This window comes from Mobula birostris, chromosome 7 (genome assembly GCF_030028105.1).
Source record: "Mobula birostris isolate sMobBir1 chromosome 7, sMobBir1.hap1, whole genome shotgun sequence".
Taxonomy (NCBI): Eukaryota; Metazoa; Chordata; class Chondrichthyes; order Myliobatiformes; family Myliobatidae; genus Mobula; species Mobula birostris.
In genome coordinates, this window is record NC_092376.1 from 32,255,096 (window position 1) to 32,275,010 (window position 19,915).

At 36.8% G+C, this 19,915-nt stretch overlaps 1 protein-coding gene across 1 annotated transcript in view; it reads right to left on the reverse strand.

Moving 5' to 3' along the window:
• Positions 1–460: 460 nt before the first annotated feature.
• cog6 (component of oligomeric golgi complex 6) overlaps positions 461–19,915 on the reverse strand; it is an 88,592-nt gene continuing 69,137 nt past the window's right edge. The window contains exons 11-19 of the mRNA XM_072262859.1: positions 18,474–18,538; positions 15,242–15,333; positions 12,768–12,885; positions 11,636–11,767; positions 9,732–9,899; positions 7,152–7,259; positions 7,014–7,067; positions 2,254–2,333; positions 461–1,864 (exon numbers count right to left, since the gene is read on the reverse strand). Coding sequence (XP_072118960.1) covers positions 1,717–1,864; positions 2,254–2,333; positions 7,014–7,067; positions 7,152–7,259; positions 9,732–9,899; positions 11,636–11,767; positions 12,768–12,885; positions 15,242–15,333; positions 18,474–18,538 — 965 coding nt within the window. The 3' untranslated portion in view covers positions 461–1,716. The remainder of the gene's footprint in view (positions 1,865–2,253; positions 2,334–7,013; positions 7,068–7,151; positions 7,260–9,731; positions 9,900–11,635; positions 11,768–12,767; positions 12,886–15,241; positions 15,334–18,473; positions 18,539–19,915) is intronic.

A 19,915-nucleotide genomic window follows, 5' to 3' on the forward strand; every position in this document is an offset into this window, starting at 1 on the left:
ATAATTTTTTACAATTTTTGACAGCGTAACTGCCAAACGTGACAAAAAATGAGAAATAAACAGGGCATTTCCCTTCACCAACATCACCCGAGGCATAGATGGAATTGTTTTTGGAATGGTGATAGCCCTTTTAGAATCGCAAACAACAGGAATTCTGCAGATGCTGGAAATTCAAGCAACACACATAAAAGTTGCTGGTGAACGCAGCAGGCCAGGCAGCATCCCTAGGAAGAGGTGCAGTCGACGTCTCAGGCCGAGACCCTTCGTCAGGACTAACTGAAGGAAGAGTGAGGAAGGGATTTGAAAGTTGAAAGTTGAAATTTGAAAGTTAGAGCCCCTCCAACTTTCAAATCCCTTACTCACTCTTCCTTCAGTTAGTCCTGACGAAGGGTCTCGGCCTGAAACGTCGACTGCACCTCTTCCTAGAGATGCTGCCTGGCCTGCTGCGTTCACCAGCAACTTTTATGTGTGTTGCCCTTTTAGAATGTTGGCTTTGATTAACAACTGTGGAGCAGAAAACGTTCAGCAACAGCATTATATGCCTTCTCTTTAATTACTTTTCAGACAGATCAGTAATTGCTAATCTCACAACATAGGCTTTCTATTATCAGTCCATTGCCTTTGACCATTAGGAAAGTAACAAAATTAAAAATTTTGATTTGCTGCATTATAATCACAAGTAGTATTAAATACAAAAATTAAGTTTTTTATGCCAAAGACAATAAATGACAAAATTTTGTTCAATGTTTGTTTTACTATTTTCTCAATAATCAATATATAGTATACAAAATAATTCTGTAATTTCAATTTTGAAGTTAATTTTTGAACAGGAATATTCAACCAACTTTTATCTAAGACCCAACTCATTTTACTTTTTTCACCAGTCAGATCATTCCCAGTACATGAATGCCCGATATATGTACATACAAATCAGTGCTTGGGAGACTAGTGGGATGAATGAGTTGCTCCGATATTGCAAGCATCTTCTGCTGTGTGGTAACTCAATTCATGGCCACATTTCCAACAAGTGAACTGTTTGGGTTATGGACAGTTCTCAGAAATGGAAACATACTATAACTTGGGGAGGATTTGTACAGTGTTTTTTTTCCAAGTTGCATCATTTAATGGGGAATTTGTGCTGCATGCAAATACAACCAAATTACCACTAAAAGGTGGCTTTTTATTAACTTTTTTTTATCTCCTTTGGTTTACCCACCTCATTATAAATTTAAATGGCTTGCAAATAGCATTCCTATTTTTTTTCTCACTTAAGATATCATCCTGCCTTCCAATTAGATATCAATTACACAGTGATTCCTAATCACAAACTGAAAATGATAGCAATGCATGCTATGTTTGTTGGCTTAGTATGAACAACATTAACCAATTTAAGCCGTGGCAGTTTCCATTTACAAAGTGGCTCGTTAATAGTAGGAAAATGGTGCAAAATTGCTTTAAAATATAAAATGTACCAACTTCAAAGTAATCAGAGCAGTCTTACCCACTAATCACATGAAATAATGTTTGAAAATCAGATTAAGAGTATATCCTACCCAAAAATGTTAAGATGGCTCTCTGGCGCAAAACAGATCGAAAAAAGCGAACTTAGAAATCATCATAGAAACAAACTGCCCAATACAAACCTAAATTTTAATTTAAAAATGATAGCTAAATACATTATGTACAGTGTCCAAAGGTAAACCCAGATAGAATTTGTTAGGATAACAATGTCTGCACTTGATGTGGAGATCTTTGCAAAATTGTTGCTGGTTCCTTGTATTCATTGGCAGGGTTCATAACTGCTGTGTAGATATCTTTATAAGCACCACACACAAGTTCTGTAGATTGCTTGAAAATCTTCTCCCTGAAGGCCAAATCAAAAATTATCAGACTGGAAATACTACAGCTGAATGTGACAAACTTCATGTCTAATTATGCCAATAGCTCTAGTATTTTAAACGCTTTCTATTTGGAAGCGTGGTTTTACTAAACTAAATAAAGTAAAATGAATATTTGAAGTTCTCAAGCTTACCCAAATCTTCTCACCTTTTCTATTTCAGATTCTAGTTAATCTCCATTGTGATTACAACATAACCTGGTACTTTCTCAGAGTTGCAGCTGTGATTTATTGTTAACCTCTATCAACCTACTTATATTGGCTTCCACTTGGATTATGTATTTGTCAGAAATATTCAAAGTTTAAGACCACTGTTAGAATCAATTTTACATTTTTAATGTGTTCCACATACTCACTTTAGTGTTCCACTCAAAATGAAATTTAGCTGCGGCATTAACAGACTGTCCGGTGAAGACAAATATCGATCAAATTGGACCTACAAGATACATGCACTCAAGTAAGTCAGACACAGCTTTCAATTATTTTTACGTAACTAAAATGCAGTTTTATAATATTGAATAAGGCAATAATGTTTCTTCATTTAGCTAGAATGGTGGAAATTGAATTTTTGTTAGCTAGTTAAGAGTTTTATTGTCATTGCTAAGAACAATGAGATTGCAGTCATACTCCATTCAGTACATAATAGCATACTAGCAATTCAATTACTACAAATTGCAACGGCAACCATTTCAATAGATAGAAAGAAAAAATACAGTGGATTCTGGTTATTTGGGCCATTGCTTATTTGAGAACTCAAGAAAATTATTTGGGACACTATGGTGCTTAATTGGGACAGGAACTGTTGCTAAACAGGTTTTAACTAGCATGATTTTGTTCACTTATAGTCAATCAAAAGAACACGGTAGTAATGAATTCCTCCGTCGATAACTATTAGGAACTAATACAGTTTTACAGTACTCTTGGTAGTATTCCAATTTGTTCTGTATTTTATTTAAATACCTAATTTGTTAAGCAGCTTGTCTCTTTTATACCATGAAACTTCGGCAAAAATGTGCTGGTTCTGCTAAGTCCCAATTAACCAGAATCTACTGTAGATCCATATTTATGCTGTGTTGCTGCCCAATGGCTCCAGGAATCTGGTTCAATCTTGACCTCAGGTGTAGATTGTGTGAAATTGTATGTCCTCTCTTTTAACATGCGTTGATTCTGGATGGTCCTGTTTCCCCTCACAAACCAAAGATGTGGTGGTAGGTTAACTGGCTGCTGAAACTTAGTGTAGCTAAATGTGGGAAAAAAATGAAAAGGTAAGTTGGTGACCAGATGAGAGAATAAGTTACAGGACTACAGGGGAATAATATGAAAGGGAAAGGATCCAATGGGATTGCTTTAGTGGCTTGGGCTTGATAGGACTCCATCTATTTCCTAGTAACTATGCTAAATGAAGGAGCAACTTGTGTTTGTGTGATGATTTTGCCAGGCATGCTCATGTACAATAGGTCAAATGGTGACATACCAGATTATATAATAACTGGTAGTAATATTGGGTAGTCCCAGTCAGCTGCAGACCATTTCCTAGACAGCGGATAATAGCCCCTTAAATTGTGACATATAAATTCTATTACAACCAAACATTATTTTTATGCTCCATCCAAAATAATTGACCTGAGTCACAAAAGCCTCTGTCCTCATTTGGTAAGGTTCCATATTGTATATTTCTTCTGATTCTCTGTGACTAAGTGCATTCATACAGAAGCTCTGGGGCATGTGCAATGACAAACATAAATGACAGACAGACCAGGACTCTCACTGCAGATTGCTGGTGTGTCAGTAGTGAGAAATGGGTGACTAGGATAGACAATCTCTGCTAAGATGATTATTTCATCCAGGATAATGCTAAGCTTCTCAAAATGATTTTGGAGTTAGTCATGCAGGCAGATTGTGCAGAAGCTTTGAGGAGGTGGAAGGTCACAGGACACGCAGCCTCTTACCTGCACTTGTAGCCATATTTACTCAAGTTAACTTTTTCACTAATGGTGACCCAAGGATGTTGGCAGTGGTAGAGTAAGCAGTGATAATACTGCTGAATGCTTTGGAGATCTGTTTATACTTTGCTTGTCATAATCTCAATTCAAGTGCAAGATGGAATTACTGGCCATTTATTAGTCATAGCTCACTGAACACAAACTCCTTTAAATACAAAAGTTATCAGTGGAATTGGCCCTCAGCCGACATCTTGATTTTATGATGGAGGTATGAGCTTAATAAAGCAATTTAATATGCTAAACCAAGGAGTCTTTGTAAAATCATTGCAATGATATCCTGGGGCTGTGATAATTGACCGCCATAATCCAGAAGCTTCTTTCTTTGTGTGAGGTATGACTCCAGAAGGTGAAGTATTTTCCTCTCAATTGACTTCAATATTTGTAAGGTTTCTTGACCCTCAGAGTCCAAAGCTGCCTAGAAACTAAGGGCAGTTACTTTCATCTCATCTCTGCAGCACGGGTTGATAATTTAAAAGAAATGCAAGTTAGCAGCATAAATTTCAAATCAACCTCAGCAAGATTCAACTTTTATGTTGAAATTTTCTAACTTTATCAGCTCAGAATCAGGTTTATTATCACCGGCGTGTGATGTGAAATTTGTTAGCTTAACAAATAACTGAAATGAAACTGAAATGATATTTTTAAATATGTTTCATTATTTGTGCCTTCTGTTAAATCCTTATTAGGAATTGCTGGTGTACATTCAATTTTCTCTCTAACAATTTGGACAATGGTGAAGCAGCAGATATGTGGTTCTGCATTGCTAAGAAAATCTAAACAATTATTTAGGTAGATCTTGTCAGCAATTTATGCCAAAAAAAATAGCCAATGGGATAGAGGAAATATTTTCAAATTTTGCACTAATACATGTCTTTTGCAAAAATATAACCATATAATATTGGTCAGAAATAAACCAGATACAAAATATTTGCAATATTATAACTTATATTTTAAAAATATAATGACCTCTAAGTGACGCATTAGACATTGATGCATTGGACAATTCTCAAGTTCTATTTTGTAAGATACAATTTAAGGGGACATTAAGAAGGAGAAATAAATAAGGTGACACTAGTGCTAAGGAGGAGCTAAAGTTGTTTACTTCAGTACTGTATGGATGCAGAAATAGAAATGTACCAGAGTGGAGTGCAAACCACATGAGGAGACTACGCATTTTATGTTGTCCTTGATGTCATCATTTTGATCGGTTTGCTTAGAACCTGATTTGGTTTGGAAGCAAACACGGGCTTCACCAGATATTATTTAGTTTTTTAAAAAAAAGTCCTGAATCTTACAAGAAAATCTCTATATATTGCCAAATTTAGTTTTAAAAGACAGAATATTCTATTTGAGGGCTCCATTTTACAAGCGTAAACCTGTAACATAAACATATCAAAACCTACGACCTCACTTAACTCTGATTTCCCCTCATGTTGACGTACTCAGATTCCAGTGCGTCAGGAAGGAAATGGCCTCACATGGCACTACGCAGTTGCTGAAGCCATTTCCTGTGAACAATTACCAGACAAGTGCTTTTTGTGTATTCAGTGAAGTCAGATTAGATTTATGGCAGAAGTGAAAAAAGTATTTTATACACATTGTGCCAATGTTCTCCTTTTAAATATGAGTTGAGATTGCCTGAGAAAATGATTCATGAATTCTGTTTATCTTTATTGCACAAGTGTGGGAAAGATGGAGGAATTGTTGCAATACATAAAGGAAACACAGTTTCATCACGACACAGATACACCGACTAAGCTCACAGAAGTATGCACTTTTCATTTGTTTTTTTTTGTCAGATTTCCTGTGGTTTTTTTTCTCAGGTGGAAACTGCTTTGTAGCTGAACTACTTTCAGGAAATGGCAAACAGCCTTCATTTTGGTGTGGAAATAATTGGAACCTAGAGAGGCATCACCTTCAGTTGATGCAGGATAGAGTGGTTCATCAAAAGAATTGGAAGCTGGCCATCTTGGAAGCCAGTCCTGACTAGAACACTTCAGGCAAAGTGGCTGCACAAAGTTTCAAATTCAGAGTAAATTTACTATCAAACTATGTACACGTTACCACAGACTACCTCGAGATTCATTTTTTTTGCAGGCATTTACAGGAAAAAAAAGAAAAAATAATTTTATAAAAGGAACGATACACAAATAGACAAAGACTGACAAACAACTAATGTTCACAAATACAAGTAAAAGTAATACTGAGAACGTGAGTTGTAAAGGTTCCTTGAAGGTGAGCCTGTAGCTCATAGAATCAGCTCTATCAAGAGAATAAGCTCAATAGGTTAACAGCCTGCATTTAAATCTACATAAAAGTAGTGGTGAATGAAGTTATTGACAGCAGTTCAGGAGCCTGATGGTTGTTGGGTAACATGCTACACCTTGCCCAAGACTGACCTGCAGGCTAGTGGAGGGAACGAGTACCTTACGCCTCCTTTCGTAGAGACGCATCTTCACTCCACCACCCACACTTTAGTACTCGAGTTGGGTAATGTGATGGAGAGCACTTGGTAAATATACTCATATTCTAAGTCATGTGTAGTTTTAAGTTAACTTTGTTGGTAATTCCGATTTAAAGGAGGAGCTCATTGCCTTTGGGGTGGGGGGGAGAGGGATATATATATATATGAATGAATGAGAGAGAGAGAGAGAGAGAGAGAGAGAGAACGAACGAGAACGAACACACACGCGGGGGGTGGGTGGGTGGGGAGGGGGGAGATAGATATATATAAAGGCTGCCAAGAGTTCACAATGGCCAACTATAAGTATTGAACTATTACTGTGTTTCTTGGTGGATATCTTTTTTTAAGTATCGGCAGTTTTCACTATTTTTGCTAATTTTATAAGTTTGATTTTTGATGAGTTTTTGGGTAGGTGATTCATTTATACTTAAATGACTTTGGCCACCACAGCACAAGAAGTGTACTTTACCCAGTGAAAAATCAAAATAAGTATGGAGTCGGTTGAGACTATTGAGACACAAGAAAATGCAGTTGCTGGAATCTGAGGCAGAAAACAAAATGCTGGAAAAACTCAGTAAGTCAAGCAGTAACTGTGGAGGATCCAATCAATGAATATTTATAAATAATTTTTGTTTAATTTCACACTTACCATTGCCACTTTCAATGATCCACCATCCATATTGGCAAGACTGGATATCGGACCCTACATATTGAATAAAAGATGGTTGAGTGATGTGACATACATGGTTGTTCTGGCTTGTAATCACTTATGATGATAGATATTTACCTGCTCCGGTTTGTGTTGCTGTACACAGTTGTAAATATAACTTAGTCCTGACCTGGTTAACACAAATGAGGCCTGTTCATTTATTAAAGTATCTAAGTGGGCTTCAATCTGCAGAGAGAAATGTAAAACACGTTTAAAATTCGTTCATAAGCATCCACATTTCTTTTGAACAATACTGTATAGAGTTCAAAATTGCTGAAATTTGAATAGTTAACTTCCATTCTGTGATCATACTTTTCTAAGCAAGTAATGGGAAGGGCCTTGAAAGGTTGGTGGCACTGTAGAATTGGGGATGGCACAGTAGTGTAGTAGTTAGTGTAGCGCTATTACAGACCCAGCAGCGTACTTTCAATTCCACTGCTGCCTGCAAAGAGTTTGTACGTTCTCCCTGTGACCACACAAGTTTCCTTTGGGTACTCCTGTTTTTTCCCACATTCTAAAAACGTATGAGTTAGGGTTAGTAAGTTGTGGTCATGATAAGTTGGCAGTGGAAGCATGATAACACTTGTGGGCTGCCCCCAGCTCATCCTCGGACTGTGATGGTCACTGACGCAAACGATGTGCTTCACTGCATCTTTCGATGTACATGCAATAAATGAAGCTCATCTTTAAAATCTCTAAATACTGAACAATATTCAACTGTCCTAAGTGGCCTGGAAATAAACAATAAGCTTTTCCAAATAGGCTTCTGTGCCAATCTACCACTTTGTGATACAATGGGCTCCACTTTGAATACTGATATGGATGCACTGACAGCATCTGGTGACTGCACAGAGATCTAACTTGGTCCCATTTACTTAAAAGGAGCAGTTGACTCTTACTGAAAAGAACTAGTAAGGGTGCATCATTTTATAAACATTAATTAACAGTAATGTTTTACACCAGTTTACACAAGTTAGGGATTTAAAGTTTAAAATTATTTTCCCTAATAGTTTATAAATGTCCCTAATGATCACTGAGTGAAGTAGTGGCAACAATTAAGTACAACTGTGGGCATCCTGTAAGAGACAAACACAAGGTGTGGGCTGGTCTATGTGACTCCACCCATTAAGCCATCTGGCAGATCAAGGTTCAACATTCATTTATTATCAAAGAATGTAAACCTTGAGATTTGCTTGCTCACAGGTAGCCAGAAAGCAAGAAATCCGAAAGAACTCAATTCAAGAAAAAAATATAAAAGACCAACACGATATACAAGTGAAAGAAAAATATATAAATCATACAAACAATTGAAGCGAACAGTATTCCGAACCTAAAAATTTTTTAACTTGAGTGACATCACACACAGAATCTAATTGACAGTCACTGCCAAGTGAAAGGTTTCTCACAGTGTATCTCACAAAATTTTGTATGCATTTCTATAGGTGCTTTCTTTAAACCCGTAAACATGCATTGGTTACAGAGAAAATTATTCCATTGTTTAGTCACTATCAGCTGACTGGTTTTGTACCCTTACTGATCAAATATTAATTGATAGCTCTGGTCGCAGCCTTACTTTTGTTCTCCTTATGGATCTTCCACTTTCCCGCATTTTATGTATTTGCAATATTTTGTTTGATTTTACTGGATCTTGACAGGAATTCCTCTCACTCTCAAGATTTATTCTAAAGTATTCAATAGTACGATTGTTGGGAATTGGGAATGTATATTTAATTGATTCATTTATTAGACTAAAAGCAGCAGCATCTATTTCATTCAATTACATTTTACTTCAATGATGTTTGAATAATTACTGCTCCAACTGGTCTCCATTTGAGAAGACATTGATCCAAATATGCATGTCATCTGCCAATAAGAGGGATTTCATAGCTTGCATGAACATGGCAAGCTGAGGGGTCTGTTCTTGCACTGCAAGATTTCATGAGAAATGTTTTCAAATGTTAAGTTGTTCTTCCCAATTATAATCCCCCAAACACACACCCTAATTTGCTAGTCACTGCCTCAGTCCAATGAAATTGCTTGCCTGCCAAATTCAAATGATGACGTGGCCACACTATCAAGGAGGCTCTACATGACTAAGTAACACACACAAAACACTGCAGAATTTCCAGGCAGCATCAATGGAAAACAGTAAACAGCTCTGGGCCGAAACCTTTCTCACTGCTCTACATGTTTAAAACTGATTGCTGACCATCAAACTGCCCATTGGTTAAAAGAAAACTCCAACATTTATACATAGGTTAAAAAGAACACCACATAGTTTTGGAAGCAGTTTTCCAAAGGTCTCAAAACTGAGAGTAAATTTTCAGTAAACGCATGGAAAAAGCGAGAGGAGAAAATTGAAGAATTTTAGAAAATAGATCTATCAACTGTGAATCAGATTGGAGTAAACGATAATGGGGAAAGGGGGAAATTCCCCAAAATAATGAGTGGAACTTCTTACAGGCCTCAATTTATTAACTTAAACAGTGAATCACAAAATGAAATCAAAATTCTAAGTGCTTGAAATACACAGCAAGTCAGTCAACATTTACCACTAAAGTGAGGATGGAAGAAATGCCTAATGTTCAAAGTTTTGTATGAGATATTCTGCATGATTATCCGGTTAAAACAAACCTAACTCGCAAGTACTGAATATACCTGAAACTGAAGCATCTCAAGGCGCTTATCAGTAAATTCAAAGAGAGCTAATGTCGTCTTCATCATGTGCAGAGAGTTTACCATATAGGTTGCCATGTCAGCAGTGTCAAGGTTACTGGCAGATACAGTGCACAACTGTAATAGCGGGTCCATTATACAGGATAGTACCTAGAGGTAGAAAGTAAGATACTTCACAATTGATTGAATTACACAATCAAAATCTGAACATAACTGCAGTATCCCAAGTCTTTAAACTGTATCCAAAGTCATTCTTTTCTATCATCACCAGCTCAGCCCACATGCAATGCACCAACTTGCCTTACAAACAAACCAAGTATTGCTTGCTTTATAATTTTATTCCCTGCAGGCAATAAACATACCATTTTTCAAAATCTTCCAACAGTTATGAAATCCACTGGGAAGCTACTTACATTCCTGCCTTCCATGGGAAGCAAGTATGCAAGTGAAAGAAACCCAATCATTATGACTTAATTTCATATATACATCCAAACAACTACGTTAAACCAACCAACACACACACAAAACACTGGAGGAACTCAATAGACCAGGAAGCATCTATAGAAAAGAATAAACAGTCAACCATTCAGGGCTAGACCTTCATCAGGATATCAGCAAGAGATCATACCTCCTCCTTTGAAATTCCTGCTGGCCTCAGGAATACTTGGAAAGTATTGAAGATATTAAGTAAAAATAATTTTTTAAAATGATTATGCATTAAATAGAATTTTGTTACTTCTAACACTTCCCTTTGCATCTTTTTATATGCCTCCTCTACTGTCACCATGAGGCCACTCTCACATTGGAGGAGCAACACCTCATATTCTAAGTAGCCTCCAACCTGATGGCATGAACATAGATTTCGCTAACTTGTGGTAATTTCTTCCTTTTCACCCCTTCTCTTTTTTCCCCATTTCCCTTCTAGTTCCCCACTCACCCTTTCCTTCTCTTTATTTGCCTTTCATCACCCTCTGGTGCCCCTTTTCCATCCCTTTCTTCCATGATCCACCGGCCTTTCCTATCATATTCCCTCTTCTTCAGCCCTTTACCTCTTTTATCTATCAGCTCCCAGATTCTAACTTCTTCCCCCTTACCTGGTTTCACCCACCGCCTGCCAGCTTGTACTATTTCCACTCCCCCCACTTTCTTATTCAGGTTTCTACCTGTTTCCTTTTCAGTTCTGATGAAAGGTTTCGGCCCAAAACATCAACCATTTATTTCCCTCCATAGATGTTCTCTGACTTGCTGAGTTCCAACTGCATTTTTTAATGTTACCCAAGATTTCCAGCATCTGGAGAATCTTTTGTGTTGAAGGCTTAGTGTTTGCAGATTTTTTTAATACTGGGATATAATGGCAATTATATTATCAATCCCTAAAGCATGGGACTGGTGAAGCTTTTTTTTTAATCTTCATCGGCACTTTGGGTAAATATCCACACAGGAATATTTAACCAATAAATATCGATGCTCCATTTGAGAATGGATTCACAAATTAGACTTAAAACAGATATTAAAAAGATTCAAGAATGTCAACAAAATCAAATCATGAGCAATATATAATTGAATGCAGAAGTTAATTGTGTTGCCTCAGCCACAAGCCATAACATGGATATCCCCACCCTGGTGAAGCAAAAATCCCTCTAAAAAGGATCTGAAAACTGAAAGGTGTTAAAAACTAATCAAAAATTTTAGGACATTTAAAAATTGAAGGGTGTTGAAAGTAAAGAAAGAGCTTTGATATATTCAAAACCAAGTTCTTAGCACTCCAGTCCCAGAAGGTTAACAGACCGCAAACATTACTAGCATATAATCAAGTTCAAAATTTAAAACAGAATTTCAGAGTCTTTGGCCAATGAAATTAAATTTCAGAGTATGTTTTAGTTTACCTGGACAAAATCTGCTTGCCTTGCATCCATTGGGACAACGGATGAATTGTGAGAGGAAAGAACTTCACGCAGGAGGGATAATGTGTGGTTCAGAGCAGTGGTAGGTCCCAGGTCAGGTGGCGGTAGCTCAACCTGTGTGAATTGAAATTCAAACACCAGCTTGTACCTTTTATCGTTATTCACTTTTAATGCAGAGGAAAGCCTCAATTCATTTATCAAACAATTTGTGGCACTCCGAGAATTATTGGGATTAGATATCTAAAGGGTTTGTTAAAGAGGTAGTTTTAAGGAAAGTTCTGAATAAGGAAAGATGGTTAATGAACGACTGAAGTCATAAATGATGATGGAGCAAAACATCTCTGTTTCTGCAAGAGCCCAGAACTGGAAGAACATTTAAAACTGAGGCAGTGTCAAACTGGGAGCCAATACAAGTTAGTGTGCAAAGACTAATGGGTGGCTGGAACTTGGTGTAAACTAGGATATGGACAGCTGACGTCTGCATGAGTTTCACTTTGTAAAGTTGGATGCGGTGCAGGGGTGGTTGAGTATATTGTATTTTTTGACGAAAAAAATAAAGGCAAGGATAACGACCACTGTTGAAATAAAACAAAGATCGAAATGGATGATGCTAATTAGGTGAGTAACTTTATGAAGGGAAATTGATGAGCAAAAAAAATTGCTTTTCCCTTCACATATATACAATCCTGTAACTGATTAACATTTTACTTAGTGGAGTAAACAAGATTTCTTCTAATCCATATACATGTTTATATTTACATAAAATAATTAAAAGTAATGACTACTAATCACAACTTCTATAGAATGTAGCTAATTAGCTTAACCCAATGACCTGGATTTTAATAACTTCACAGAAGATAGAAACAATAAAACTTATGCCTACTCAAAAGGATAAGTACAAGTTTTTTTAATGTATTCCTTGTATTTTTAAAGTATCCCAGCAGCTTTTTTTACAATAATGTGTATTTTGGCAACAGGATTGAAGAAATGTGAAAACAGAAAACATTCCAAAGCCACAAACGGTTAGTTATTTTCTTTTACTATCATTTCACTTATACTGGAAGTAGATCTACCAAAGGTAGCTACAAAGATTGATGTTAATTCAACAAATCACCTTATCCATTAATTTACTGGCATGAAGACCCAGGCTATTGAAGAACATTTTCTTGCTTAGAACATGCATTTCTTCAATTGTGGTTAGCAGAGTGGCAGCACAATTTCCTACAATTCCACTGTTGGAAGGGGAAAGTAAAAGATTATCAGTATTGGTTGAATATAACTAGTGGGTAGATGTTTTGTGACATATTATCATTCAAATGTGGAAAATTGCTTTTCTATGCTGAAACAACAAAGCCCATGCAGAGTAGCTCAGGAACTCCACAAGTGATACCACTGCAATTTCCAGCCAGTTCCCTGCAACATCTGATATCTTAATAGCTTAACTGCACGCACAGGTTTCCTGTGTTCTACCAACTTCAGTAGTACTGAATGCTGGGATTCGAGTACAACAGACTAGATTTCATAAGAGTTCTACAGCACAGAAACAGACCTGTTAGCCCATCTGATCCACGCCAACCAGGATGCCCCATCCAAGCTAATCCCATTTGCCACCTTTTAGCCCCTAACAAAGGAAGTTCAGAGCCTAAGGTCCCACACCACCGGGTTCAGAAACAATTATTACCCTTCAACCATCAGACTCCTGAACCGGCATGGGTAACTTCACTCACTTCAACACTGAACTGATTCGCAAACCTTGTAGATTCACTTTCAAAACTCTACAACTCGTGTTCTCAATATTATTATTTATTGTTTTACTCTTATTTGTTTTTATATAATTACAGTTTGTCTTCTTATGCTGCTGTTTGTCCATCTTTGTGTATTTGTAGTTTTCAATTATTCTATTCTGTGTTTCTATTTACTGTGAAATAGAAACATATAGTGACATATATGTGAAGAAGACAGCCCTCAACTCCGAGTGGAGCCATCGGGACGCCGTCATGACAGCTTTTTTTTTTTTAGCAGGCTTTCTTATTTTTACAAGGCCAAGTTGCTAGCTCCACACTCAACCCAGCAAGATGGAAAGCGTGCAAGGGAGCCGGCTGGATTCGAACTCGGGAGCCTTCGCTCCGAAGTCCGGCGCTGATGCCACTGCGCCACCAGCCAGCTCAGACATACATGTACCTTGATAATAAATTTACTTTAAGTTTTTGAACTTCAAACCTTTCCAATCTTTGTACCTGTCCAACTGTATAAATGTCTTTCGAAAATTATTGCTGTACCTGCCTCAACCACTTTCTCTGCAGCTCATTCCACATACATACCACACTTCGTGTGTAAAAAAAAGATGTCCCTCAAGTTCCCAATAAATGCTTTCTCTTTCATCTTCAAGCTATGCTCTGTTGTTCTTGAAATCCCAACCCTGGGAAAAAGACTGAGTGCATTCACCCAAGCTATGCCCCTCGTGATTTCATACACACACTTATATTCTAGCACCATTTTAATTCTAATCAAAACTAAAATAGATTTTACATGCTGCAAAAGACAATAAAAGTAGAAAATGCTGTAAATACAAGGTAGGAACATCTGTGGAAAGGAAAACAGAATTAACACTTCAAGTTGAAGACTCTGCCATAGGGTCATCTATTTGCAACATCACCCCTTTATCTCTTTTCAAAGATGTTGCCTGAATTGCTGAATATTTTTTCTTAAGTTTCTTTTTTATTTTAGATTTTCAGCATTTACAGCTTTTCGCATTAGAAAATACACATTCTGTCTGTTGTAAATTGAGAGCATGCTCATCAATACCCCATAGAGAGAGCTCTTGGTCCTCCAGTACTAACACTCCCAGCTGTGTACCTCATTGTATCAAAAACTATGTCTGCTTAGGCTGTGCACTGCAGTACTGGGATCCTGTACAAAAGCCCATCCTCCTTTCTGTCAGTGCTCCTACAACGATGATGGCCAGAAATGGGCAGGCTGGGGAGAGTAGTGCAGCAGCTGATTTCCGAGATATGGGGCTAAAGACTCCACCTGGCTGGTATGTGGATGTGGGCCATTGCTAGGGACTGGCAGCAGCTGCTCTGCATAGTGATAGATTGTCTGGATTCTTTGGTTGTCACTAACTGCTAACTTTGGTTGGCTGCACAGACATTTCTCTGCACACAGAGCAGGTGCTGCCAGGTCTCACCAATCATCTGTACACACTGCATTAGCAAGAATACAGCCCTGAACGCCACTTTTCAATGCTAAGTGGTTGCAATATTTGTTCTGGTCTACACTACACCAGTTGGCACAACCAACTTCTCCACACTTTGGGATGATTTATTGTTGGATTTGTGCCAAGTTCCCAGGACAGCTCTGGGGAGAACAGAAATTCCCATCAGGTTCCCAACACAATATTTCTGTCCATAATGTTTCTCTATATAAAATACCATGGTGATTCACTTCAGCACCAATTCTATTCATGCTCACATTCCTTGGAATACAGTGTACGCGCTAAGTGTAGTTATTTTCTCGAATCGGACTCGTGCTATCAATAAAAGGCAGATGTATTAGTAACTAAATAACATGTCTTTCTTTTTGTCTTACCTGATAGTATGATGATAAAACTTGAGAAGGTTGGAAAGTTTATATAATAAAACTGCACCCGGCTCTGCTACTATAACTTGTTCAATACGAACCTGAAACAGAATACATGGAATTAAATGTTGATCAAGTTTCTGTAACTTGCTTAATCAATCAGCAACTCTAATCAAAGGTTGCAAGCTCATGTCTAAACAATGTATGTTATTGAACTTTCTCCCCTAAATATACAATTCTGAATTACAATATAAATGGGAGGCCTAATCAAAACTCATTGAGTTTGTCCATCTTCTAAACCTTCAAATTAATGCACTGAGAGAAAATCTTGGAGATCCAAAATAAAACACCACAGGACATTTGTTATTGTTGTCAAGAAATCAAGAGGATGTTGTAATACACACAATATGCTGGAGGAACTCAGCAGGCTAGGCAGCATCTTTGGAAAAGAGTAAACAGTCGATTTCAGGCCAAGAGTCCCGATGAAGGATCTCAGCCCGAAATGTCGACTGTTTACTCTTTTCCATAGATGCTGCCTGGCCTGCTGAGTTCCTCCAGTGCTTTGTGTGTATTACTTTGATTTCTAGCATCTGCATATGTTCTCTTGTTCAACAGGATGTTATAGGGTAGCCTGCTATCAGTTTTGAATTGCAGGCTAGCCTTCAGTTCAGTCTAGCCCAATTGCATTACTATTCCTATACTTGGCTTCTATTTTATTTCTTCTGATCATCTCATTACCAACACCTTTTGTATTCCACAGTTAACACTCTTGAGTTTTCTTTCCCTTCTCACGTGTCCTGGCTGTGTATTTGCACAAGAAGCTGCTGTATCACCAACTTTTTCTGGTTCTGATAAAAGGTCACTGATCTAATATATTAGCTTGAAATCCTCTCTCACGTTTGCAATACGATCTGCCAAATTCTTCCAGCATTACCTATCTTAAAATATATTTGAAAGGCATTGTTTTGACTTGTGCACCTGCCATTCCGCAAATATTCAATACCATTGCTCTATTTATTTCAAAACTGCTAAAGTTCGTTAACAAAGAATTTATCATTTCTTGTGAATTCATACTGCCACCCATCAGATTATCTTTGCAATGAGTACTGTCTCAATTCAAATTAATTTTAAGTGATTTAATTAAAAAGTTATTACATTTCATCTGATTACTTAAACGTTTTATTTTCATTATAGACTTACAACTACTATTCATTGCCATTTTGAATAGCATAACCGCATTTAAGAGCTATTCTATTTATCAGAAAAACTGAACTAAGCAGCTGAGCAGTCAGCAAAGACAAAACTATTAAACAATTGCATTAAAAAGAGGAACAAAATTGAATACGATTATTTTTAGCACTGCCAACACCTTGCAATTCACAAAGGGATTCCAGCTGGAACAGTAAACAGTTAGGAAGGCAAATGTTTTTGTTGGCCTTTATTTAAGTTGAGCTACAGTAAGTCAATTTAGCTGCAATTCTACAGTATGTACAACTGGAATTTTGGTCACTGCACCTAAAGAATATATTTGACTTGGTGAAAGTGCAACATTAATTTATAAAATTGATTCCTGGATTGAATTCATTAGAATTTAGAAGAATAAGGGGATCTCACTGAAACTTCAGAGATCCTGCAAGGAATTAATAGCTGTTGAAAGGCTGTTTCTTATGAAGAATTACGAACTGGGGGCAAAATTTCAGTTCAAGGTGTGAGTTGAGAAGAAACTATTCTTACTCTAGAGGACTGTAAACCTTCAGAATTCCTTTCTCCTGCGGATGTGGATGTTTACTCCAGATACAAGGATGTTCTGGAGGTTTTTTTTAAAAACACAGAGAGCGGTTGATATTTGAAACATGCCAACGAGATGGTGGAATCAATTATAATTACTTAAGAGACATTTGGACAGACATTTAAAGAGGCAAGGCACACAAGGATAAGGTGGTAAAATTGGTAAGTGGAATACGTGTAAAGGGGCAAGAGGGTCAGCGTGAGTCAAAGGTCTTGTTTCTGTACAGTACAAATCAAAAACCCCATGTATATTCAAAGCTAAGTACACAAAATATTCGGGCACTAAGGGAAACAATGGACACAAGGACAGGATGATAAGGTACTTGAGATGCAAGGATCAAAGAATGAAACACAAGTCTGATGAGCATGCAGGCTCTTCCTGTTACATCTCTATTTTCTAATTTAACACAAGGTCTAAATGAGAGTATGTTTACAGGCTGAAAAAGAATTTAAAAAGCACAACTTCAAGTCTACTGTTTTGGTGCTGGACGGGGATTCCCTTTATCAGATGTTAAGATTAGCACTAATGCATTGTACTACAAGCTGATTCCTCTCATTGTTCACATAATCTTTCAGAGCATATCCTTGCCAAGTGATCAGGCAGACTACTTAATTTCACGCATTAATCACCCTGAAAGAGCAAAAGCTAAGTGGACAGATTTTCTATTTTCCTTAAGCTAGAATCAGTATTTTGCTGCAGAATCAATTAGCAAACTTGCATCAATTGCTCCTTAAGGAGTATGCTTCACATCATATTATTTTCAATAAACATCCAATTAATATAGGTTAATTTTCTAAAACTCACCTTTCTTGAGAAAATTGATTCCACCATTTGGCTAGATAGTCAAAAAATTAAGCCAATAGTATCTTTGAAGTAATAAAGAACTAAATCTCTCTTCCTCCCTTTTCAAGGTGTAATTTTATCTTTAAAGTAATTTGTGTTTTTGTAGTGTACTGCTGCTGCAAAACAGCAATTTTAATGTCATATAATGCGGTGATAATAAACTTGAATCTGATTCAGACTTGACTTCCAGATTTCATCTTGCTTGTTATCGCCTTACAAGCAAGTTTACCAAGATCTCACTTATACTCTCATATTCAATTTCTGATTCCTGATTCCTGTCACACCATTCAAATGCAAAAGCAAACCGTTCCCTCATCGGATCTGCAGCATCTGCAGAATCCCTTGTATTTATAATTTGGTATTCTTATTGTGCATTGACACACTCTGGAAACAGGTGTTTGGAAATGTTGTCTGAAGTTCTTCTTTGCCCCAGGAATCATGAAGTTAACTGTAGTAACTTTGGTTTCAATTATAGCTGCAGGCTCATGAGTTTCCCATCTGTATGGATAAACTGAAAGGCATCATGAAGCTAATATTTTCACCAAATTTTAAGTATGTGACTGCATATTTATTTAATATCAGAACAAATTCCAATAAATCAGTCTGTACCTTTAAAGGTCGGCATACTCCTTCAGTGATATGTCCTACCACTTGCTGAATATTTTCATCCACGCCTGCAATAATAAACATTCTCCTTTACATAAAGGTATAGCTTAACCAAGCTGCTCATTCCTTTTACAAAAGCACATTTTTTCGTGACGAAATCAGAAACCCCATTGCTACCACAAAAACACTTCAATCGTCAATAAGGCAAACTTCTGGAAAGAGGACCTATTCTAGAATTCTCTTTTAGTGTTAACAGTGAAATCAACACTATACTGACCATCATTTGATTGTAAGATCTACTCGTACTTTCTAATTGTAATTAACTTTTCAATTACAATTTGGCAGCATGAATAATCAAATTGCTTCATTAAGCTATTTTTTATGCAGCATTGGTTAAAACTAACAAAACCCTTACCACTAACAGTACCACTACCAGCGACTAAGAGGAGCTTTACTGATACCACAGAATTAGCCTGAAGGAAGTGTGACATTTATAAATGTTACAAAAACATTTAAAAATCAGAATTCTTTTTGATGGGTATAGCAGAAATAGATTTTTTTTAAATGTAGTAATTCTGAGCTTTTATTATCCTTTAAAAATAGATCTGCCTGTGTTTTACATAAAAGTACATACATGTAATACTTGCAGGTCTTAAAAACTTTAAATCTATTTACCACCTGCATAAATCTCAGGTGCAAACAGATCTTCACATTCTGTTTTAGGTCTCAATTAATTATTGAGCCTCCAGACCCATGTGGCTCTGACAGGATACTTGATTAACAGCAACATTCTTAATTTTAAAAAAATTAATTTTGATTTTAATGCTTCATTTTATTTTGAGATAAAAATAAAGCAGTTACTGGTCTGCATGAGAAAGCTTACTCAGTCTTATCCATATTTGTTATAATAGAAATTTTTATTTACACTTAGAATGACCAATATAGACTGCCACCTAGTGTACTGAGTATGAGTTTGCTTCAGTGAATTGAATTGACTTTATTTCTTACATCTTTCACATACATGAGGAGTAAAAAGCTTCACGTTACGTCTCCATCTAAATGTGCAATGTGCAATCATAGTGATTTGTAATAAGTAACTGAGAAATACACTCAAATCAGCAAGAGTTAATCAGTCTGATGGCCTGGTGAAAGGAGCTGTCCCAGAGCCTGTTGGTCCTGGCTTTTATGCTGAGGTACCGTTCCTCGGATGGTAGCAGCTGGAATAGACGGTGGCTGGGGTACCAAATACTTTATACTTTATTGTCGCCAAACAACTGATACTAGAACATACAATCATCACAGCGATATTTGATTCTGCGCTTCCCACTCCCTGGATTACAAATATTAAATATTAAAAATAGTAAAAAATAGTAATTATTAAAAATTTAAATTATAAATTATAAATAGAAAATAGAAAAATGGAAAGTAAGGTAGTGCAAAAGAAA